General features: G+C 36.2%; 1 protein-coding gene across 2 annotated transcripts; it reads left to right on the top strand.

Annotated features, from left to right (window-relative positions):
- The first annotated feature begins 95 nt into the window (after nt 1-95).
- Nucleotides 96-23,831, top strand: ABHD18 (abhydrolase domain containing 18). 2 transcript variants are annotated; one of them, XM_082758881.1, is made up of 14 exons: nt 96-130; nt 3,603-3,730; nt 4,453-4,560; nt 7,739-7,823; nt 8,403-8,503; nt 10,419-10,497; nt 10,587-10,673; nt 11,464-11,489; nt 13,332-13,470; nt 15,466-15,555; nt 16,190-16,291; nt 17,633-18,011; nt 19,845-20,007; nt 21,008-23,831. In XM_082758881.1, the coding sequence occupies exons 3-14, from the start codon at nt 4,469-4,471 to the stop codon at nt 21,057-21,059; spliced, it is 1,395 nt and encodes a 464-aa protein (XP_082615007.1). In that variant the 5' UTR covers nt 96-130; nt 3,603-3,730; nt 4,453-4,468; the 3' UTR covers nt 21,060-23,831. The 2 variants fall into 2 exon arrangements, with proteins under 2 accessions (XP_082615007.1, XP_082615006.1); XM_082758880.1 differs by lacking the exon at nt 96-130 and adding an exon at nt 187-1,203.
- The last annotated feature ends 226 nt before the right edge of the window (nt 23,832-24,057 follow it).

The following is a 24,057-nucleotide window of genomic DNA, read 5'->3' as shown; positions in this document are numbered from 1 at the left end:
CCGCGACGGTCACGTGCCCGGCCGGGCGCAGCTCAGCGTGCGCCTGCGCGCGCCCGCCCGCCCGCGCGCGCGGGGCTGGCCCCGCCCCCTCCCCCCTTTGCGTTCCCCTCCCACCGCGGTGCCCCGGCGGGTGAGTCACCTTCGCGGGGAGCGGCCGTTGGGCGCCGGTGGCGGTTGGGGGGTCGCGCGCTTTGAGGCGTTAACGGCTGAGGGGCGGCTCGCGCCGCTGCGCTCCCTCAGGGGGGCCCGAGGTGCCGGCTGCAGGAGCCCGCCCGGGGGCTGCGCCGCCAGGGGAGGGGGCCCCGCTGCTTATTCTTGGGCTCCTCCGCCGGGGGAGGTTCTTACCTGGCCTGTTGGCGGCTCCTCGGTGTAATGGATGCGTTTTTTGTTTTTTTAAAAAAAAAAAACTTTTTTTTTTTTTTTAACTGGAGAAAAAATAAAGCATGACCTCAGTTGGCAGATATATATAAAGTAACGTGTGACAGGAAAAAGGCTTTTAAAATAGGCACACCTTGCTTCCATCAAGTAACTTCCCGATGGCAGCTGCTTGGTGTTCACTGGTGGAAGCAGCGGGCTGAGGAAGCTCGGTGTGAGTGAGGCGGCTGTGTAAAAAGCGGTAGCTGACCTTTTATGTGCTGGGTTTGGGATGAATTATTGTGCCTGTTCCTATGAAGTAAGCGCACACCAACAGCCTATAGCATGTATGCGGTATGAGGGTTGTGAGAGCAAGGAAAAACATTTGTCCAGGAGGACGGACTTTAGTCTGTGGTTTATCACTAGGCTTTCTTGCTGCCTTATCTGGAAGATACTTCCTTAAAATGAAAGGGGCTTTTAGCAGATCATTTATTAATGTGCCTGTGTACCTCATACTATTTCTATTCACAACATTACGTAAAGCTTATTGTATAAACAATGTACGCATTGGATACTCAACACAGGTGTTGTTTCTTGGCCTATGCAACTATGAAGCATCTTCCTTAGGTCATTATTTCCAGCTGGCCTGGTGTACAGAAGGATCCTGATGTGCAACACCAAGTGGGGGAAGCCCACTTGCATTTGGAAACCAGCTCTGATGATTCTTTCCTCAAGTTCAAGCTCCGCAGTAATAAATCTGCAGCCTCCAACAACTACATTTGCCGTTTCTGACAGTATCTGTAATTCTCTTTCCATGTAGTGACTGAAACACGCCCTACACTTTTGTTAGTAAGTCAAGCAAATAGGGGGGTGGTTGTCCTTTTTTGTTTCAGTAATATTTCTGAGAAGTTCCCTGCAACATACTTTACACCGTTGGCATCCTTCTTCTAGTGTTTTCTGTAGTCTTTCCAGTAGTGGTTTAATCTCGAGGCATTCTTATTGAAATATCCTGAATTACTTAAGTGTCTTCATTTAATCAATGAAGTAGAATAAAGAATGAGACAGCCCTTTCATTTCAGTCAATGTTGCTGTTATATGTAATGTATTTGTTTAGGAACTCAACTTGGCATTCCTTTGGAGTAGTGGATAGAGCTCATCATGCCAGCCTCCAAACTCATGGCAAAGCGCTCATCCTCTTTCCTCTCTTATTTGCCTTTTATTTTGGAGAAAATTAAAAAAAAAAAAAAAAAAAAAAAGGGGGGGGGGGGAAGTAAATAAATAAATAAAGATCTGCAAGGCTGCTTTGTTAGGCTGCAAAGTGTTCATTATTTCTTTCCCAGCCTGTAAAAAGCCCTCTCTGTGTTGCTGCTCCTCTCTCCACCTGCTGCTCTCTTCTAGCACCAGGAAGGTACCAAGCTGTCCCCCTGCTCCGAGCAGCACAGGGGCCTTGATGAGCCTGGCGAATGCCTTCTGCCAGACGCCCCAATGGCACTGGGAGGTCAATGGATATCTCCAGAGTCAGCAAGGGAAGACTGTATTAAGGTAGTGGGAGAACAGGCAGCCAGGAAGGATGGGAGAGCAATTTCTGCTATCCCATCGTGGGGACAGTTTTTGCCTGTTCCTTCACCTGTACTGAGAGGTGAGGTTGTTGGCTTATTTTCTGCTCAGGTCGGGGTAATGACTGCCATTGTACCTGCTCTTTGTTCTGACCATTGGGCTGCAAGCGGAACTGCAATTTTTTGGTTTTGATATGGCAGTAGTTTGAAGACTTGAGTGCTGTCCCTACATCCGGCAGTAACTGTGGGAAGTTTAGGAGTAAATAGTTGCTAATGGCATGTGGCTGCCAGACTGACTAATAAAAATGTTGTTTTATTCTGTTTACCTTTGCCTTGTGCTTGGGTCTCTGTTGAGGTGGCCTTCACTGGAATGGGTGTAACCATTCCTGCCTCAAGTTGGTTACAGGGTGCACATCCTCACGGTGAAGTACCAAATGAATCACCGCAGTTTATTGCTGGCCATGTTGAAAGTACACTGTATTGCATTCTGTTTTCCACAGTACTTGTGATTGTAGTTTTGCTGTGCTTCAATAGATTCAGGGAGAAGCAATACAGTGGTCTTCAGCATTTTGGGGAGAGCAGGCAGTTAATGTAGCCTTTCCCAGAAAAGTTTGAACTGAAGACGTTGTGTAGGAAGTTTTTCAGATAGAGTACACTATGTTATGGGGTACTGGTGGCTTCATTTAGTCTTCTGATAGTAGAAAATATTTATGAAGTGAAAAGGAGCGTTCATACGAAGATCAGACAAGGTCTTTATTACTTGGTTACACTTAAAAGGTAGCTTGAATTGCAGGAAGCAAATTTTCATTTTTTTTTTTTTTTTCCAGGTAAGGAGAAAATACATATATACACACATACCTCTTTATAAAAAAAACTTGGTTTTGGTAGTCTGTCCGTGGCAAAAGTTTCTTCCCTATCTTTCCGCTCCTACATTCTGATGCCAAAAGCTTGTGTCACTCAGGATTGATAGATATTATAGCTATCAACACTTGTTTGGTTGTGTTTATGTTGGTGCATAGCTTACGTTGCATAACATCATATTGTTTGGATATTTCATTGCATGCATATTTCAATACCAAAGTAATTTATTCTACTAGCCCAAGCAGATATGGATCAGCATAATAAGATTCCAGTGTCAGCTATTTGAGACTGACTGGTGGAGTAAGCTCTACCACTTTTTACAGTGTTAAAAAAAAAAATATCCCCCTCTTAGGCTTTCTGATGGTTTTGGGTATCTATTTCTGTCCTGTAATGACTGAATGTGGTTTTCTAGAATGCTTCTTCTAGCACTCAAGTACCTTAATTTGTCTGTAGTTTCTATTTTGATAGTAACTTATGTTAAACATTAAACCTTTTATGGTATCTTGAGTTTTAATACTTCTTAATGATATACTTAAATATTGTTTGTTTGTTTGTTGTTTTTTTTTTTTTTTTAGAAGTCCAAAGAGTGTACTATTCTAACAACAGTTTTAACTTGTTATATTTTGATCAGATCATTTTAAGAATGACCATATTAAAATATGGTAGAAGAAATTAACTTGGAATTAACATGAAAAAACATGAGTTACACTGTTTTGGAGTGTTATGAAGTTATTGAGGCCTTTTGGTATAGAGACATCTAGAAAAAATAGAAAATAATTGAAGGTAACTTCCTAACCAAGTCTTTGCTTATTATATCTTCTGTTCTCTTAGGCATAGGACAGATCGTGGACCTTACTTTCATTGAATAACCTGTATCCTGTTGATTAGGAAATCAGATTTGATTTTTTTTTTTTACTTCCTCATTAGAAAAGCACAGTAGTGGCTCCCTGTTCATTTCAGTAAGTATTGCTTTGAAAATAAGACTGTGTTGGCCTAAGATCTTGTTGGCTTTAGCTTATATTTGGGCTAGTGTATTTGCTGAGAGTGATGATGCTGGTGTAAGGATTTTGATGGTGTGATTTGTTTTCTCAAAAGGGAATGGGATTTTTTTTTTTTTTCCAAAACCGTAAGAAGTGAATTGGGGGAAACTGGAAAGGAAGGGATAGAGTAAGAGTTAGAATATATGCTTAAGATGCCGATGAAGGCAAGTTCATAAAAATAAGTTTTCTATGTATTGGTAAAAAAGTATTTTTTGTCTATATAGCTATATGTTTGCTGTCTGCATAGCTGTATGGACAGTACAGAGACAGTGCTGCTCCTACTGGTCAGAGTAAAATACACTCAGGACTGGTTGAAGATGTAGTTCTGTGACCTCATGTGCCTCTTTAGCAATCTTGACCTAAATTATGTGTTAACTTTCTGGCTATATTAGACATACAAATTGCTTCTCCTTCATTTCACTTTTTTCTTTTTAAATTTAAAAAAGGTAGAATTGGTATTAACTGCCTTTATGCTATACTCTGTTTTGAATTGACCTGAATGTCTAGGTTAACTTGGAATAAAATGGTATGGCTTTTCATTGTTACAGATACCAGAATAAGAACGCGCTTAGAGTCACAAGCAATGAACTTGTTATGTTAACCACTTTAACTGCCTTGTTTTTACCTGTTCTTTTTTCTAGATGTGAGCTTCTGCTCATGGGTGTAAGTAAATTAGATGTCCTATACAGAAAACTTCTCCTCACTAAACTCTTCATCAGAGGATGGGGAAAACCAGAGGATCTGAAAAGGTGATTTTTTTATTTTTTATTTTTTTTTTTAAAAAGGCATGAGTAGTACTTTATATTAAAAGTGAAAAAAAAACAGCCCTGAAATACTACCAGTTGTAGGTATTGTCCTGTTCATTTTTGAGTTCAAGTTTGCGGTTTTCTTTAGGAAGTCATGTATTTCCGTACAGATTGAGGAACTTGATCTGAAAGTCTTAAAGGGGTTTGTGATTTTCTACTTAAAAAAGGTATTTTTGAGAGAACGTGTATATATCCAACTACATTTTTGATTTGTCTATATAAAACAATGCAGTAAACAACAGCATATAAAAGTAGTGTGTCTGGAAAGTATTGTCTAAGAAAAAAATTGCTAGATTGTTACAGAGGAATTGTTCTGTGTAACATAAAGAGGATCTTCAGTTAGTTTTCTGTTATTGCTTAGTAATGATCAGTTTTAAAAGTATAAGATATACTTAGAAATTTCTCTCTCTCATTGAGTGGTAAACTCATTCTTCTAAGCTGTCTTTAAAACAAAAAGAAAGAAGTAGGGTTACCACTTAATTTTTAAACATTTGCAAATTTTTCAAATTACTGTTAACACCTGGAAATTAAATGTGTGTATCTTAAGAGTTCACAAGTTCAGTGACTGAATAAATTCCACATCGTGTATTATTTAAATAGGAAATGATAAATTTCCATTTAATAAGCTAATTTTCTGTATTTGAGAATTAATAAAGAAAACTTCAAACAAAAAAAAAAGGATTTTGTTCACTATGGATAGTAGTGGAATTATGTGGGCTGTTTTTCTTGTTTCAAAATTTCTTTCCTTGGTTGTTCTGAAGTAGCAGTTTCTTGCAGATAGAAAATGTTGGATTTTTAAAACATTAATTTTCTTCTGGAGTAAGCAAAAATGTGTCTTTTACTTTATAACTGCAGTATTTTGCTATTGATTGTTGTATGTGCTTGACCACTTTGAAGGACTTGATTAAGTTTCATTCTGCTATCATCCCCTCTTATTATACTGGGGAATGTCTGATGTGAATTTCTGTGGTGATTTCTAAGGGTAATCACACTACTGTCAAAGAGCATTGAAGAAACATTGCTGCTAGTGATAATCAAAACAGCTGCAGCTCTTCCTTTTTCATGGTGGGGATACATGAAATCAAAAGCTGTGGAGAATGCATGAGACAGGCTTGCTGGCCTGTTGGTCTGAAAAGAGGAAGGATTTTTCTGTGTGTTGCCCCTGGACGGAGAGATGAGCTGTCCCCCAGGCAGCTTGGCTTCACCAGGATGAAGAAGGAAGAACAGTAGCTCCTTCTGACCGCTCACATCAGCTAGTGGGAGGAGGGAGTACCATTCCCTAGTATACAGATCAGACTGGAAACAGCGTTAGCATTTGTTTTAATTGATAGAATAAATTGTTTCTTATACTTCAAGCGTTAACTGAGTTTGACTGACACCACTGACTGCCTTGCCTAGATGTAATCTGAAGGTTTGCTGAGCACACCCTTGATGTGGTGACTTGATATCCTAATCCTTTATCCTTAACTCATCAACAAGAGTTGGAATGCCTTAACACATCTGTTAAGATTTAACCCTCAGTATCCTCATAACTACAGAGGAAATAAGTACATGTAATTTTTTTTTTTAAGAACTGGTGTCAAGCAAAACATCTTCGCATTCAGCTCACCCTCCATACTCATGTCTTATACCTTTACCCTTGCTCTCTCAGAAATACTCAGTGTACTGTTCTGCATAAGAAAAACAAAGGCTGTACAGTAGGGCTATTTTTGTGGTGATGATGGTAAACTGCCTTTTCTTTGCTTTGTATAGTTGCTTTTTTTTGGTGTTTGGAAGGTTGAACAGGTCACTCCTGTTATACCCCTCTTCTGTACTGTCCATCCAAATCTGCTGTTTCAGTTGGTCAGGTAATGTGTTTGTGTGTATTTAGAACCATAAGGACAAAGAAGTTACTCTTAGCATAGAGCATTTAAGGTTGTATGGTGCTGCTTGAGGACATCTAGTTCCAAAACCTATTCAGAACAAAACTAACTTTATAGTTGTTTCAAGTCGCTCTGCACCTCATCCTGTTAACTTTGAAAGTCCCTCAAGGGACAGTTTCCTGGGGCACTGTTTTCCAGTGCTTAACCGCTACTGCTGTGAAAAAAATCATGTTTCACTAGGACTTTCTTATGTTGCAACTCACAACCATTGCCTCTTGTCCTCCCTCTGTATACCTCCAAGTCTTGATTCATCTTCTGCAACACTGCAGCCCAATGAAATAGCAGAAGGAAGTGGCTGGATTTGCCCTTTAGCTTTCTGTTCCCCAGGCAGTGCATACCTGGTTCCATCAGTCTTGTTGTAAGTCGTGTGTTCCATTTATACAGTGTCTGTCTGCTGGTCTCTGCATTATGCCAGCATCTCTTTAAGGACAGAGGTCCCCAAACTGGACTCTGTATTCCAGATGTGGTTTCATGAGGGCTGAGTAGGGGAGGACAGTTTCTTCCCCTCACCTGCTGTCAGCTGCCTTGCTGAGTGCAGAGGGTGTGCTGCAAACTCCCACTCAGTTTGCTGTCTGCCAGAAGCCCCATGCCCTTTCCTGCAGAGTGCTACCTAGCCAGGCAGTTCCCAGCTTGTATTGTGTGGGGCTAGGTGTAAGATTTTGCAATTATATCAGTGAGCTTCACAGTGTTTGTTGACTTGTTCTTCCAGCTTATCCAGGTGGCTTTGAATGGTATCCCTACTTTCCAGCTATCAACCTCACCCTCCAGTTTGAGTCACTCTGGAACTTCCCCAAACATGGCTGGTGACTTGTGGCAGTTGGACTTTGCACCATTGGCAGCTACTTTGATGTTGGCAGTCTAGCCTATCTTTTATCCATTCAGTCCATATCTATCTGGTTTGTCTGTGTAGGAGGTTCTTATGTCTTAATTTAGCCCCTGAAAAATGACATTAGTTTCAAAGTATTGGATGTAAAATACTATTTGGAAGCTGTGTAAGCTCTAGCAAGATACTTGAGCCTTATATTTTCTTACCTTATAAATGTTCTTGCAGCCATGGTACCCGACTAATTTGCAAGTGCAAAGTTGGCTTCATAACTTTTATTTTCTTTTTGGCTTACTTCAGCTTCTGATGTTTTTTTATGTATGTTTATATATTTAGATTAAAATTTGAATCTTTTTTCCTTGTTTCTGTTCAACAGAATATTTGAATTCAGAAAGATTATTGGAAACAGGGAAAAATGCCAGACGCTGGTTTCAAAAGATTACCCAGTTTTTATTGACAAGGTATGTAAAAGTAAGGGGTGCGGTTTACCTACTTTTATTTGCCTGATGGTATAAAAAGGTGAAATAAACTTAGTGTTTTCCAGGCTGCTTTTATAAGCATTGAATTTTGATGTCATATGAATCTGCGTTTTTCTGATGTCTCACTTTGTCACAGGATGCTTTACTGCTGGGATTGGCACCTGCAGGGCTTAGGGACTGCATAGTCACAGGGCGATGAATGCACCCCTGACAATATTCAGTTGGTGAACCAGTAACTTCAGTTGTTCAAGCTCACAAAATGATCAAAACTTAGTATATGTTATTGGAATACATGTTACTAAAATGGGACACTTTAAGCTTATTACCTGTTTTTTTTTAATAGGTCATTAGGGAAAAAAGAAGTGAAACACATTTGACTGTGCTGATAGACTTGTATCAGTATATTTGAAATAGATTCCAGCTTTTTTGTTGTTGTTGTTTTTAAACTACATTTTTATCCTATAAGAAATAATTCTCATTGGAGAGCTAATACTGATGTTTGGCTTTCAGAGCAAGTTATACACTGACATGAAATATACTGCTATCCCATTCTCTCTGTAGGTCGAGGAGCAATCAGACTGTAAAATCCTTGAGGGACACTTTATTTCCCCTTTGGCTCATTATGTCCCAGGTATCCTGCCAGTTGAATCTCTTGTAGCAAGGTAGGAGAAGCCAATTGGTGTTTCCTTTCTGCAGCTAGCACTGGAGAGAAATAAAAATGATACATATGTAGTTTGCTGTGAAGTCAATTTATTGTTACACCAATTATCTGCAAAATAAATCAAACTCTGTGGGTTGTTTTTGTTAGCTAACGTGTTGAAATAGATTTTGACCTCAGAGTGAAAAATAAATCTTACTCCTGTGATAATTTAATTTGTGTGTAGATAACGTAGTTTGCTAGGGGACTTTATTCCAAAGTGGCGATGATATATGTGTGTTGTGCAACAAGGTTTGATAAAGGTTGATTGATTATGCTCTGAAGCCAGGAAAAAAGTGAGCATTTCAAGAGATTGAACTGTTAGGGTAATGATGTGCGTATTTAACTATGACTGGAAGAGAGCTTCTATAATTAGTAGTGATAATGTGGAAAACCTCAAATGTAATACTATCTGAAAGAGGATGGCATAACACTTTATGAAAAAGCTTAAGCTATGGTAATAAAAGTTAGGATTACCTGGCTGTTAGTCACAGTCATTTCAGGTAACGCTTTGGCTGAAACTGAATTTTATTTTATTTTTTTGGTTGGTTGATTTTTGAGCATAGAAGTCATGCACAAAACTATGTAATATATTTGTCTTCCAAATGAATGAGATGCTGGAAATAAAGGTTACAACAGACGTTTGTTTTATATGTAGGAGAAGCTGCTTATATAGTAGAAACATTTTATATTGTATTTAGAAGAATCATTCAAACCTTCCATTTATATTCAGTACAAAAATACTACCTGTGTACTGAAATAGTTTGTTTAATTGCAACAAGAGAAGCTGGTACCTTTTTTTTTTTTTCTGGTAAGCCACAAGGACATAATTTTGTTTGCTTTTAGTTCTGAGCTAAATTTTCATGATGGATTTTTTGTTTTTCCAGTCTTAGTTTGCTATTTTTGAACACACAAGTTTGGCAATGGAAGCTAATACTGGCATCATTGATTTTATCAATATTGACAGGTATTTTTATATAAACTTAAACATGAACTACACTAAAGAATGTAGTTCACAAAAAGTTCAATAGCCAGAATATCAGTTCTCTTCCACCTCCCTTTGGTTAGAGAAACTCTCTCTTAATAGTACTGGGCTAAGTAATACTATAGTTGAAAATACAGTGCACTAATTGCTTGTTTGTGGGTGCTTTCTTACAGTTTGACATTACATTATGCTACCTGTTACGATGGGCACTACTGTTACAGCTTTTAAATGCTCTATAAATTTCCCTTAAGATCATTGTGCACTGTGTGAATTTTTTTTTTTTGCCTTCATGAATGTCATGCTGCTATAGGTAACAGTGCTCCATCTTGTGGGGACAGTATTGGTGGCTTTGAAGTGATTTTTTTTTCCCCAAGTAGTTAGACTGTAAATAATTTTTGAGTAGACATTAAATGTTGGGTGTATAAAGTAGTTTCATGTTTGGTTGCTTTTTTTTTATTATTATTATTTAAATGTATTGCTCATCTTATTCTTCAATTTCATCTGTTGTGCCCTTAGGAGAAAAGTAGCAGTGCTGCCTAGGAGAGCTAGTCATACTTGTTCAGGCAGCTCTTCATCTGAAATTCCATTTTTCCACTCTGCAAAATTTGAATTGTGATGATGAGGTAGTGGTCTCTTTTAGGAACATGATCTGTCAGCTTGGCTCCTTTTCTTGTTTGGCATTTATTCTGTCTTACTTTTGAATTCCTTTCTTTGTTGGATGTGTTTATGAAAAGTGATACTGCTATATCTATGACAGTTTGCCTGAGTGTATGACTGAAATACTTAATTCTATTTGTTTGTTTTGTGTATTTTTTTTTCTTGTGGATTAATTTCTGTGAAGCAACTTGTAAATATAAATACTTTCTTTTCTGTAACAAGTATTTGTTTCTCATAGGTTTCAGTTCATAATACCCAGAAGATGGAATAGCAAGTACAGACCTGTATGCATTCATTTAGCAGGCACTGGAGATCATGTAAGTATATAAAATGTAAAATTGATTATTATTGACAAATTAAGTATTCAGATTTTATCTTAACATGTTATCCTACATCTTATCTTCAGTACTTCTGGAGGAGACGCACACTGATGGCACGTCCAATGATAAAAGAAGCCTGTATGGCTTCTCTATTACTTGAAAATCCTTATTATATCCTTTTGTGGAAAGCCAGATACTTGTCCTGTTCTCAGTTTCTCCAGGGAGTAGAAAACTTATCATACTGGTACAGTATCTAATTTGTAGATCAGTTTCAAGTAGAGTTTCAGTGGATAGAAGCAAAGAGCAAAGTATGACCATTGAATGAGATACAACGTGGAACACATTCTGATGCTACTACACCAACTAATACTCTTCTGATTTTTCTTTTGAAAATCTCTCCTGCAGCTTCTTACCATAGTCATCAGAGTAAAAGTTCTGACATGAATCTATTTTCATCAAGGTATTGATGTGATCCCTTTAGTTGAGGCCGAGTGAAAACTATGCACTTATTCTGAATCACACTGTGTGACTTCTGGATGTATTAATGATGGAAAAGAATATTTTGTCTCCTGTCTTCCCTTTTCAAATGCAAACCTCAGGTGCTTTTGAAAAACCTACTCTTGCTATTTAGGACTTGATTTAAAAACGAACAAACAAACAACAAAATTGAGTCATCAACTCATCAGTAACTTCTGTAACAATGTTACCTCATTTTATTAAGTAGAATATCAGGTTATGCTTTTCTCATACTTATATACCTGACAAAATTAAAATCTAATGTTATAAATTACATCAGCAAGCATTTAACGTGATTTAGTTCCAGTTAAACATTTGGAATGTAAGTTCCAAATTTGAATTAATCAATGTGCTACTTATGTGTGTGATTTTGTTTTTTAATTTTTATTTTACTTGCCGTTTTTTACATAGACAATTTTTATTTTCTTTAACTTGAGTCTTCTACATGGCTGTAGAAAACCTAAGGATCAATTGTAAGTATTACTGGCGCATTCATGGATACAGTCTTTTCAAAATAGCACTTCCCCATCCCTGAAAGTAGTGTGAACTCTGATAGCTTATTAAGAAAGTGAAATTTCAAACATGCTGTTAATGTGAAATTGTTAACCCTTTGCTGGGCTACTTCGTTACTGTTTTTGTTAAGAGATCACAGTGATCGGGAAAGTCTGCACAAGATGGAATTGCAGTATAAGAATGAGATGAGTGAGTGCAAGCAAGAACCAGTTTATTTTCTTGATTGGCAACTGTGTGTGTATAAACGCTGCAATTGTTTCAGTCAACTATGAATTATCTTTGTCCATATGGTGTATTTCCCTATTTTAGTAGTGAAGTTTTTCCTTTTCCAGGATACTTCAAAAGGACCACAGTCAGATGTAAATTTGATGTTGCTTATTTGTTAGTCTGTGGAAACAATGCAGTATTCAGTATTGAGAAAATTTTATAAGCAAAAATAGTTTCTAAGCTTATTTTCAAAGCAGATGTAAAATTGTATTTATTTTGATATAACCATTAAAAAAAAAAGTGATAAAAAATTGCCAGCTGATTGTTGTAAAAATGCTTTTTAAATAGGAAGACCATTTATGGATATGCTTTGATTATCGTGTTTAGAACTATAAGATTATAGGAAAGTGAAAGGAGAGGCTGTATACTGGAATAGGTTGGATTTTTTTTTCTCTGTTACTGAGTAACTGATACGGAAAAATAAATAATTTGGTGAGGATATTTCTAACTCCTTTTTCTGTTGTCTAGCTTGACAGCTTAGTATATGAATGATGTAGACAAGGATTCTCTGAAAGGCAAGTGCTCAGTCTAATATCCCAAGCAGTAATTGTCAATCTTCGATACAAGGTTACATACCAGGAGCAGTTTTTTAGTTAATACAGTAGTAACAGTGCTTAATAAACATAGCAGCTATTATATAGCTATATATATGTATATATATGGCTGAGGAATCTCTCATAGTAAAGCTGTAGAAAGAATTACGTTAGCTTATAATGGCGGTCTGCAGCATCTCATTTTTTTTCTCCCTTGACTAGCACAGCAAGCATTGTCCTTTTGCTTCAAAGTATCTTAAATGTGATTGTATGCTGGCCAAAGAGGCCAATAGCCTTTTATAACCTGTATCATACTGAAAATACACAGTCCCCCTTCCCAAATTAAGGTGTGTTAATTGCTCTGTAAAGTACAATTATTTTTCACTTTTTGAGAGTCCCTCTGATGGTTCAGCTGAACAGCTTTCTCCTTTTTTGTTTCCTCTGTTTCAATGCTTTAGAGTACACTACATGAATATCTCAGTACCGTGACACTTCCCACTTTACAGTTTCAGTCTTAAGTGACACTGATGAGTTCTTCCAAAGCTGGCATACTGATTGCTCTTCAAATGTTGTGTGCAATTTTTCAGTGATATGAAACAGGTAAATAAGAGAAAAGAAAAAGGATTGTTTTCTGCAAGTAAGATAGCGTATGTCTAGGATTGTATCACCAATTCTGTTTTAAAAAGAGCCATTATAACTTTACAGTGCAGATCACTACAACTAATGTTGGTAATAGCTGTTTCTAGAAGACTAGGTGGTCAGTAATATTAATATTACATTAGAATCTTAGAAGGGGTCTTCCTAGTCCTCATTTAGATCTGCATTAGGAAAAAGTGCCAGAGAATCTAGACTTACTTCTCCTGTTGAATCAAGAGGAGTAAAGCTCCAAAATTCTCTGGGAGTATGATCAGGCTTTGTATACAAGTATGCATAGAATGATTGAGAACTGTAAAAATCTAATCTTAGAATAAATCCTGTATTTTCCTTTTCTGGGGAGAAAAGACGGTCATGTTTAAAAAATGTCTCGGACCTGTTTGTGATGGGAGGAGCTCTTGTTCTAGAATCTGCAGCTCTTTTGCACTGGCTAGAGAGAGAAGGCTATGGACCGCTAGGGATGACTGGAATATCCATGGGAGGACATGTAAGCTTTTATATTTCCTGTTTAGTATTTTTTTTTTTTTAATTTCTCATCTGATCATTTAGCATACACAAATAATTTTTTTTTGTAGTGTTCCTCTCTGAAATACTTTAAACATTTGGAGTCACAAGGAAAAATTGTTGGCAATTCTCATGTTCTGTAGTAATGAATTACTATAATCCTTAATAAGTGCTGACAACTCATAGAGCCTTTTGTCAGCCATCTCCTCATAGACTTAATATCAATATAAGCTTCTCACATAATTATATTTATTTCCCCAATGGGAAGAAATGTTTTATGAAAGAAGATCTGTACTGATCAATTGCTAGTTCTCCTTCCTTTCCTCCATTCTTGCCTAAAGTTCTGTGTTTGAATGCACTGAGTGAAATGCATTCTCTCTGTAGGCATATCATAATTGAGGTGACTTTCTCTCACCTCTGTCAGTTCTGTTGTTCTCAACTCATCCTTTTTCCTGGTCATTGGTATTGATTACAGAAGATATGTGGAGTGCGGTAGATAACATTTTGTGTGTGATTGTGCATATTAAAACTAAAACAGCAGTGTATTGTTAGAAAGATGCTTGAAATCCTAATATGCAGTCAAAATATTAGTGCTTGTGTCTCTACAGATAATTGTTGATCTGTTATAAATGTATAAAAAAGCTATTCAAACAACATACCTGTTTTGCTGATCCTTTTTAGTTTGTTTGTTTCTTGTTAGGAGCTAAGTAGATAACACTGGTAATGGCTGTGTCTCCTGAAAGAAAAATGTTTTCCCTCAAAAGCACAATTTTATGATTATAAATAGCATAAGTGTATAAAGCACCTTACATTCACATAGGTATTGCCCTGATGAGACAACTTTTGTGTTAAACATGTCTTCTCTGTCTTATAAATAAGTTGAATAATCTCTCTTAAACTGGTCTGTGCACCACTAACTGCAGGCCACTTTTAATGCTGCGTGAACTCTGTGGGAATAACAGGGTGCTATATCCCATACCAATATGTACAGCGTGGGTATAGAAAGAGGCAAGATCAGAGAAAGTGCATTTGGAAATTCCTTTGGAATATTTTTTTTAGTCCAGAAAGATACATTTTTGGCTAGTCCTGATTTAAATATAAAACCATGGAAATAAATAGTTTTTGATGTCGCAAATATTTAGAATGTGATTTAGAACAGGAAGGAGGTAGCGTTAATTCAGTTCTAAGGATGGAGAGAGCTGGAACTAAGAACAAAGAAGTCTGCCTTTCTGACTATTAGAATATAGATATGTGGTGCTTTTGTCACTTTTTATTAATAAAAAATAATCAATTATATTTCACTTATGTAAGTCTATTAAGAGTGTCTAGGACAGACATAGGGTGTTTTGTACTAGGGATTTTACACTGTTCTGTTTAGGCAATAAAATACAATCTGGCATGCTGTATAAGGAAGTATTTGCTTGCCATTGCTGTATGTTGAGCTTCTTTGCTCGAATATTTCTGGTATAAATAGAATATTTACCAGAATATGTCTTGAGAACTGATGTAAAAACAGTAATTTAGATGTTAAAGGACAGAAAAACAGTCCACTTAATATCCTGAATTACTTCTCTTCCACATTTTGTTTCCACTGTACAGATTCAGAAGTGTAGAAGTGTAAATAGTTCTCATAGATTATGTTCATTTTGCCTTGAAATAAGCTTGCAAGAGCCTGGTGAAAGAGCTATATGGAAGTTTTTCATGGTTTGAAATAACTAAAGGGTCAGAACAAATATTCTGTTCAGCTGTGAAATTAATTCTATCCAGAACAATATTTATTGTTAGGGAAATCATTGAAGAGCAGACGCTATCTTTCTTCTGAATTTTAAAGAGGTGAAAGTATATCCAATTACTACAGTCTTTAACAGCTTTGGCACTGTGTATTTAATACTGTATAAACAAATAAAGGCGAGAATTCTTAGAATTCCTTTATTGTGAATTCAATATTAAAATACTTAATAACTGCATTTGATTATAGATGGCTTCACTGGCCGTGACGAACTGGCCTAAACCACTGCCATTGATTCCATGTCTTTCCTGGTCAACAGCTTCTGCAGTCTTTACTACGGTAATTATCCTATATTTTTACTAATATACTAGAATGTAATCAGAAATGTAAGGTTTGGGTTGGATATGTTCACCTTTTCAGGTAGGCATTTCATTACCCTTTGGCCCTTATTTAGTGGCAAAATCTGCCCTTCCTGTTCAGGATGCAGAGTATGTGATAGGGAAGGTAGCTTTGAGCTGCTTCAGTCGGTCATGTATGAAATTGGAGGCAGGGGCTGGTTTGTGACACAGTGTTTGGAGTCCTGCTCTGAAGGTGTTTGAAGGTGGGAAGGTTAGAAAGGAAACCATGAAAATTGAGTTTTTCTTGTCAAAGCCTGGCTTAAATAGTGGGGTGATAGTGCTGCAACTACCATTAGCAGTACCTGTTTTAACTACTGCTGGGTTAGGTGAATGAATCTTTGACACTCATCATTGGCTTAGTCCAGTCCAGATGTGCATTAAAAAAAAAAAAAAATTAAAGGGAAGTGGGTTTCAATGTTATATGTTATAATATGTGGCTTAATCAATTCCAGTAATTCTAAGGGTACAACTGGAAAAAACGAATACAGACAGGAACAAATCAATCTTCTCTGCATTATTTTAGAATGGTCTCTGGCTTTTACTTGTGTAACAGATACTTGTGTTTCTCATTTCAGGGTGTGTTGAGCAAGGCAGTGAACTGGAGAGAGCTGGAGAAACAGTATTTTACGCAAACTGTATATGAAGAAGAAATCATTCAAATGCTTGAATACTGTGGAGTAAGTACAGTTTATTTTTGCTATCTACTAATGTTTACATTTTTAAATATAACAAATAACTTTTATTTATTATCTATTTAAAGTAAAGGTAGCCAATTGTTAGGTAAAAACATGTCTGCCTGTTGTTTCCGTATGCTTTTGATAGGTTTAGTCTTTGAAAGAAATCCTTCTGCAAAAAAGAGAAATTAACATTTTGGTTGAAGAATATGTGTTAAGTATAGCCCTTGCTGCAAATTTTTGTTTGTGATCACAGTTCATGTATTCTGCAACATAAAATGGATTCAGTCAAAACATGGGAATCATAGTTAATTCTTCCCAGTTAATGGCTTTGTAGTCTAGAAAACTTGTAGCTGGAAGTGTAAATATCTAAAACTTCCAAGCAATTGCTTTCAAATATTCAATATTGTATAATATATTTTTTTAAATGTAGCAACATTAAGTTACTTTTCTACTTTGTTTAAAGTGCTAGGTCTCATTATTTCTGTTTCCAGCTGTGATGTTTTGCTTTCTTGACATTTTTGACTAGGGTTGAAAAAAACTTCTCAAAAGGAATTTCTAATGTAGAAGAGAACTGGGACAGTGAGAGAGAACTTTTTGAGAATATTTTTGTTTCAACAGTTCTCTAACAAATTCTTATAAATAACCTTTTTCTAAGATTCTTTGTTGGGTGTCAGTTCTTTTTCAAGTATATTAACACAGGAGAAGGGGGGCTAGGGAGGCAACAGCTATTTAGGCACTTGCCATTTTTACATTATACATGTTCTGGGAGTACTGATGGAGCAGACAGGATGAAAAGAAGAAACATTTCAAGATGTTCAGCTTTTGTCATCCTATTTCTTGGAGGGAGTAGATTTTTTTTCAGTCCTAAACCAAACATTAGACCTGGTCGAATTATTTTTCTTCCGACCAGTGAAATGTTTTAAAGAATGTTTGAAGAAATTTTTGAACACTTTTTCAAAAAGGCACTACTGCTGTTTTGAGAGGAACGAGTCTGAGAAATGCATAGTTTTTGATTTATTTGCCCAGAAATTTAAGCTGACTAAATTGCAGTCACGAATTCAGAGTTTAATACAGAACTAAAAATAGACAAACATTTGCATCATACGCTATCGTGGATAAGTACTTACTGCAATTCTTAAGCTGACAGAAGTATAGAATTAAAATATCAAAACGTTATGGTGATTGGGATTTAATATACTGAGTGACATGTGCAAACTGAAAATAACAAGTACTGCGAGCAGTCTTTGTCTTCTTTTTATTGGATGTGGAGTTGATCTGAAGTGTAAGATTAACCAGCTGATATAAAGGACCCTTAATAAAAGACTTGTTGTCTTTGTTTAGACAGATTCTTTCAAGATGGGACAAGACTTTGTTAAAAACTTCCCTGACAGTGTGGACAGACTGGAAGACATAGATGTGACTTCCAGAATATTCAACCTTGATTCCTCGAACAAGTCTGTATCTAAAGAAGCTGTCCACAGCTTTACCACAAATAAAAGTACTCTAAGTGCCTCATCAGAAAGACTCTTAATACAAGATGCTCCTAAAATGCAATGCATGAATCAAACGTTTTCAACCAGTAGCAACAGCAATAAAAACTTAAACAGCCAACATGGACAGAGGATAAATAATAGAAGAAGGAGTGAGACTTTACAGAGAGAATCCTTAAGGTTCATGAAAGGAGTAATGGATGAATGTACCCATGTAGCTAACTTTTCAGGTATGTATTTGTTTATTTTAATGCGGAGTTTGGAAAATTGAAATAGAATACTATGGAAGGAAAGGTATTCTTTTCATTGTTCCGTTGTGTAAACCTGCTGGGACCTTAGGTGAAATATGAAAATGCCCTGAGTATTGTTCAGCAGCATCTATTTACCACTCCACTTCCTAATTGGTTTTGTTTATTTCTTAGTGGTCAACCGATGTTAGAATTAATTGAAAATTTGCCTTTCTATATCTTTGCTCATTTTTTCTGTGCCTTGCCATGGCTATTTTTAGATACGAGTTAGTGCACATTCATATTATTTAAAAGAACAAAATGTCTTTGATATAATGAATATCTAGCTCTAATTAATCTGTTTTGTCCTGCTAATAAGGTTTTTCAAGCATATTCAAGTAAATCTAATTGGTTAGAAATCTATTACTGACTTCACATAGAAAGTAGGCTACATAGTTTAGAATGAAGATCGAACGATACTTTAAGACAAATGTAACCAGTAAAGATAGATACACTGATGTCCTGGGATGGTACAGTCTGGCGAGTGTAATGCTTCCCAAGACAAGCACAGCATATAGAGGGAGCTGTAGCCCAGCAAGCCTTAAATCTGATGAAGCTGGGTTTGTTGGCATCTAGAACATCTTGGCACCCCTTTTTCATTGCTTGCAAGCAGACAGTTAGAACAAGTGATTTGGACTTGATGATCCTTAAGGGTCCCTTCCAACTCAGGATATTCTATGATTCTATGATTTCTTCCTAGAGCTGATTGAAGTACTTTTGCTGAGGTGAGGGTTTGGAATTGCTTTTGAAAAATGTCTATTCATAAAATGGTTCAACTCTGCACATATCCACTAAGGACTCTTTAACGTGTCCCAGAACATACTTTGACTTCATACAGGTTTCTGACAGACCTAACTTGATATTGAGACCCTATGCCACCTCATTTTTGAATTCTGGCATTCAGTACTCCACTGGTAAATGATAAAAAAATAAAACAAATATCCAAAGCTTTCTACAGATTTCTTGACATGGAAAATGTCCCAGATCACTGCTACCCAGCAATATTTTGTGACACATACTAGTGAAGTGCTTTCCCTAAAGCTTCAAATATTATTTCTGTAGACAGAAAAAAAGAATGTGAACTTCATTCTAATTACAGACATATTTATACCTAGACACTTATCCAGGTATCACTCAGCTAAAGCATTGGCCTTTCTTGAAGTTTAAGAAGATACTTGATCTCAGTGCACTTGTCAAAGTGATGTAGTCCTTTGTACCAGTTGTCTCTTGGGTCACTTGATGCTCTGGGATACACTGCATCCCTTGCCACGATATGCTTGAAGTGTTATCTGGAGAGAGCTCCGGGAAATCCACCTACCATTCAGATTTCATGGAAAATTGAATGGAAAGCTAGAATCTATCTTAGCGTTTTGTATACTTTACACATGAGTATATACAGAAGGAAAAGGTCTACATTTTTTGTGACCTTCCATCTGCAAACGGCTTAGTTTGTCACTATCTACTGTACCACATATATTCTTTGTGAAGAAACACCTGTTCTGTGTTCTACCTCATTTTGGTGTTATTTTTCTAGTCAACGTTTTGGTATTATTCCTTTTAGTAATCAGATTGGTGAAACTCTGCCTCTAATTAGCAAGTACTGTAGCATCAAAAATTGGATAAATACTGCTGGAGACATTAGAAAATATCATTTGACTACAGTTTAAAATATCTTTTTAAGCAATTGAGAGCATCTTTCCAACAGAAATTTCAGCTGAATTATTTCAATCTTCTTATTATCTCAGATTAATTTCATTTTGATTTTTTTTTCTATAGTTCCAGTCGACCCAAGTTTAATCATAGTTGTACAAGCGAAGGAGGATGCATATATTCCCCGAACTGGGGTGCGTAGTCTTCAGGAAATCTGGCCTGGATGTGAAATCAGGTATCTGGATGGAGGTCATGTCAGTGCCTACCTCTTCAAACAAGGACTCTTTAGGTAAGGTAGACAGGAGATTTTAAAAATAGTTGAGAGCTTAAAATCGTAATTTGAAGATATATCATTTTGCTTCTAAAAAGCAAGTCTATAATTACTTTAAAACAACAAATAGCAAACACTGCTAAACACTGATTTGGAGAACAAATTATTGCATCTCAGAGAATGTTTCCATTCTATTTTATGAGCAAAGATGAGGTATAGCATACCTCAGATCCTTCTGAGCTTATGCTTATGTCAAGAGAATGATTGTTATCACTCTTGCTTTCCTTGAGTTAGTTTGTTCACTGGACGCCCGGAAGTATGTTTTTTAAGGAGTAACCACTTAAGTTGTATTGCACAGCTGTTGTCTTTTTGCAAATGTGATTTTTTGAGAACAAACAATTGAAGACAAGAAATAGAGCATAAGCTTAATTGCACATGAGTGTTACTTGTGTGAACGCTTGCTTTAATAATACTAGGTGGCAACTTGCTGAAGTCCGTTGTCTAATGCAGTTATATAGCTGCAGTTCCTTACTTCTGAAGAGTTAAATACTTGTGGTATTGATTTTAAAACGTAAGGAATTAGCAAGAGTGTAAATCCCATTTAGGAAGTCTGAGCAACAACAGAAATGGACATAGCAGGTCAATGTATGTTAACCATTAGCTTACGCCTATTTAAAACTTCAGCCTTGGTTTACATTATGACAATTGTTTGAAAAGTCTGACATACTTCCTGACACGTTTGACTAGAAAATTCCTAGTTCATTAACACTTGCATTCATATGAAAGGTGGAAAGTAGTCCCATTCCTTCTTGAAATAGACATATATTACTGGATTGAAATGAGAAATCCCAGAAATAAGTGAAGGAGAAAAGAATACTTAATACCACTTTTTTACTTAATGGTGTTTTCAAATTGTAATGATACATATATTTTAAAAATAAAAGGAAACAGGCCATTTGCATCTACCCTTTCCCAAATTATAAAGGTGATCTATAATTGTTATTTCTTCTTGTTCTAGGCAAGCAATTTATGATGCGTTTGACCGCTTTCTTCAGAAGTATGCTGTTTAACAATCTTCAGAATGTATTCAAAAGGATCTCGTTTGTATTTCCCCTTACTGGAGCTCATATTTGGAAAACAAGCCTCTTACAATGTTGAGTAGATGGTCACTTACTTTGAATGTTGTAGGTAACAATTATAAAAAAAAACAAAACAAAAAAAAACACACGTAAAGTACCAGTATTACTTTCATGTCAACGAAGTGCCATTCAGACATGTTCCAGCTTTACCTGTGAAAAAGCAATGGCAGAATTTGTTAGTGCATGAATGGTTCGTGTACTTCATATTTAATTGCATTATGTATTACTTTAATTCTGTATTTGTTAAAAATAGACCAATTTAAGTATTGATAAAATGTAAAATTTGATGCAGGGCTAAAATGTTGTCTTGCATTTAGTGTATTTATAGTTTGTTCCAGCTGTTTTGTTCTCCTCTTGCTTCCTTGGCACCTTGGTATTCCTATTGCATTTTACTATGGCTTTGCCAACACTGCCTCTTGTGTTTGTCACTATTTTCTCTTTTATGAATTGGAAATGAGTTGTAGTGGAAGGGGCAGAATCAAATCTTGCAAGAAGAGCTTGTAAAAATGGAATACAGGGTGAGAGAAAGACATTTTCATTCAATGCATCCATTAGATTTTTCTGCCACTGAATTAAAGCATGCCATTCTGGAAGAGTCATGTAGCTATTCATTGGTTGGTTTCACAGAACTGAAATAATTGTAAATGGAGCATCCAGTAATTCATTTTTTACATACGTTCAGTTGGATGATAACGTTTTTCTAGTATTTTTTTTTAAATCGCTAAAGGGAATAAAAATGTAATAATTTTTCTTCAGAAACAGTGGCAGAAATAGTCTGATTCTAAACAGTTAAATCAACAGCAGATTATATGGTGCTATAAACACCTGCTTGAAACATTTCAGCAGGGGTCCTTTTTAAAATGCACTCAGTACTGATATGCAAAATACAGCATAATATTGTATAATTTTTTAAATGTATGCGAGACTAAGGGTTATCAAAACAGTTACATTGGCTCCTTACTTTTCAGCAGTGTATTTTTAATGGATGTAAAAAAAAAAAAAAAAAAAAAAAGAAAAGTTAGGTTTAAGAAAATCTTAAACTTGTTTAAGAAAATCCAAAATATGTTGTTTCCTCTTTTGGGATGAAAAATGCCAAGAAACTACGGTAAAATCAAAGGTCATCATGCATCAGCTGTATCTGGTAGCTGTCTGCATCTTATATTGTGGTTATGTCCTGTATTGTTCTTTTGAAGCAAGTTTGCAGAGAAGTTGAAGGCCAAAACACTTCAGTTACTAATTTAAGTACAGTAATGACAGGAGATACACAGAAATAAATGGTAAAATCCAGATAGTTCTGGAGATATGTGACTTTTGTACCTTTCAAATTAAGCACTTTGTTGATATTCATGGGTACCATAATGGTTTTTAATAGTGTGAAGCAATCAAAACTGAGTTTGTTTAAATATATTGTCTTGAATTTCAGTCTAGCAGACATGACAAATAACTGGGAATGAATCATGGTTCACTTGAAAATCAGTAAGTTCAGGTAAAACTGAAATGCAGCAATTTGTAATAATCAAAGTCAATTAGCATCCAAATTTCCTGAAAATGCAAAAAAAAATTATATAATGGAGGTTATGTTGCTTGTTTCAAGTGCTTTTTTCATCATTTCTTTAGGAACTGTTGGTTTTATGTATATTGGGAGCAAGTATGAAGTGACTAGAGTGTTTAAATAATTGAAAATATTGACTGTTGGAAGGTTTGAAATCAATTATTTGCAAGCTCAAAATTCTAAAATTAAATGCTTGAATACTAAACTCAAAGTTTTACGGGTTTTAACTTGATGCAAGCTCAGTCGTCAGCCTTAGCTCAGTTGTCAGCTAAGGGTGTTTTACACTGTCTGCTGTTCGCCAAATTGTTTTTGTCTCTGGATGGTTGCGTTTGAATGTATCTGTGTGCTTTATGTCCTGTTTCTGTTGCAGCTATGAAAGAAAGGGAGATAACTGGTGGCAAGGGAAAGGGCTTGAATAAATGGTAGAGAGAAAAGAGATTTTATAAGGCCAGGAGTAAGCCTAAAGAATCAACTTCTCTACGCTGTGAAGTATACATGCCAATGTAAATATTTTCAAAGAGCACAATACAAGGAATTACACAACTCATGAAAACTTGACATTCTGAGGTTAGTGTTCTGATGATACTACTACTGAGGCTTAACTTTCCTTAAGGGCATGCCATTCAATGAAGCAGATTTATATTGATGTAACTCCTGTTCCTGAGAAAGTCTTTTGAAAGTAGTGAAGGACTGGTCTCTAACAAGTGAGAAATCACACTTTGCTACGTAACTAAAGTAGCGTTGCCAAATATAAGAGTCCAGTAAAAGCGTTTAAGAAATTTCTGATAATAACAATAAGAAAGGAATAATTGCATATGTGGTTTACATCTGCCAGTTATCAGACACAGGAAGCTATTAGCTGATCTGTAAAGGGAAGAGTCTTGCAGTGTAAATGTTTTAACTTTTGGAAAATGGGCTTTTTAAACCAGATTTTATGAATAAGTCCTAAGAGTATTATTAGTAATCCATTTTTGATGTTAAACGAGAATGTGATTTTAATTCAGTAAGTGCATGAGAAAAACATTGGAATAAGGTTCCTGCACTAAATCCACACAGCAGGTAGCCATTCTGTGTGTCTTAAACTTACTGTAAAACTGACCTTGCTCATTTTTCGGTTGTAATGATTTTTCAATAAAAATCCTACAAAGCAACTGTGTGGTGTTTTTTTTCCCTTGTCAACATGAGTTCAAAATGCTTCTCATTGTCATCCTCTAATCCTTTATATTCCTACTAGCACTGTAGCACAAGAAGAGTAGTTAATCTACAGTACAAGATAAAGGCTTCACATAATAAACAATGATACTGCTTTCATGTTATTCTACATTAAGCTTGTATCAGCTAATTAAGATACCGTTGTGATTCTAATATTAGACTTCC

Source organism: Aythya marila (assembly GCF_965140915.1).
Source record: "Aythya marila genome assembly, chromosome: 4".
NCBI lineage: Eukaryota > Metazoa > Chordata > Aves > Anseriformes > Anatidae > Aythya > Aythya marila.
The sequence above is the reverse complement of the archived record's forward strand: the minus strand, read 5'-3'. Positions and strand labels throughout refer to the sequence as shown.

Excerpts from the sequence above, each read along its gene's own strand:
- ABHD18 (XM_082758881.1), top strand. The coding sequence starts at position 4,469 with ATGGGTGTAAGTAAATTAGATGTCCTATACAGAAAACTTCTCCTCACT. Across the intron at positions 16,292-17,632 it reads AAATGCTTGAATACTGTGGA|ACAGATTCTTTCAAGATGGG; the intron begins GTAAGTACAGTT and ends GTCTTTGTTTAG. Across the intron at positions 20,008-21,007 it reads TTCAAACAAGGACTCTTTAG|GCAAGCAATTTATGATGCGT; the intron begins GTAAGGTAGACA and ends TTCTTGTTCTAG.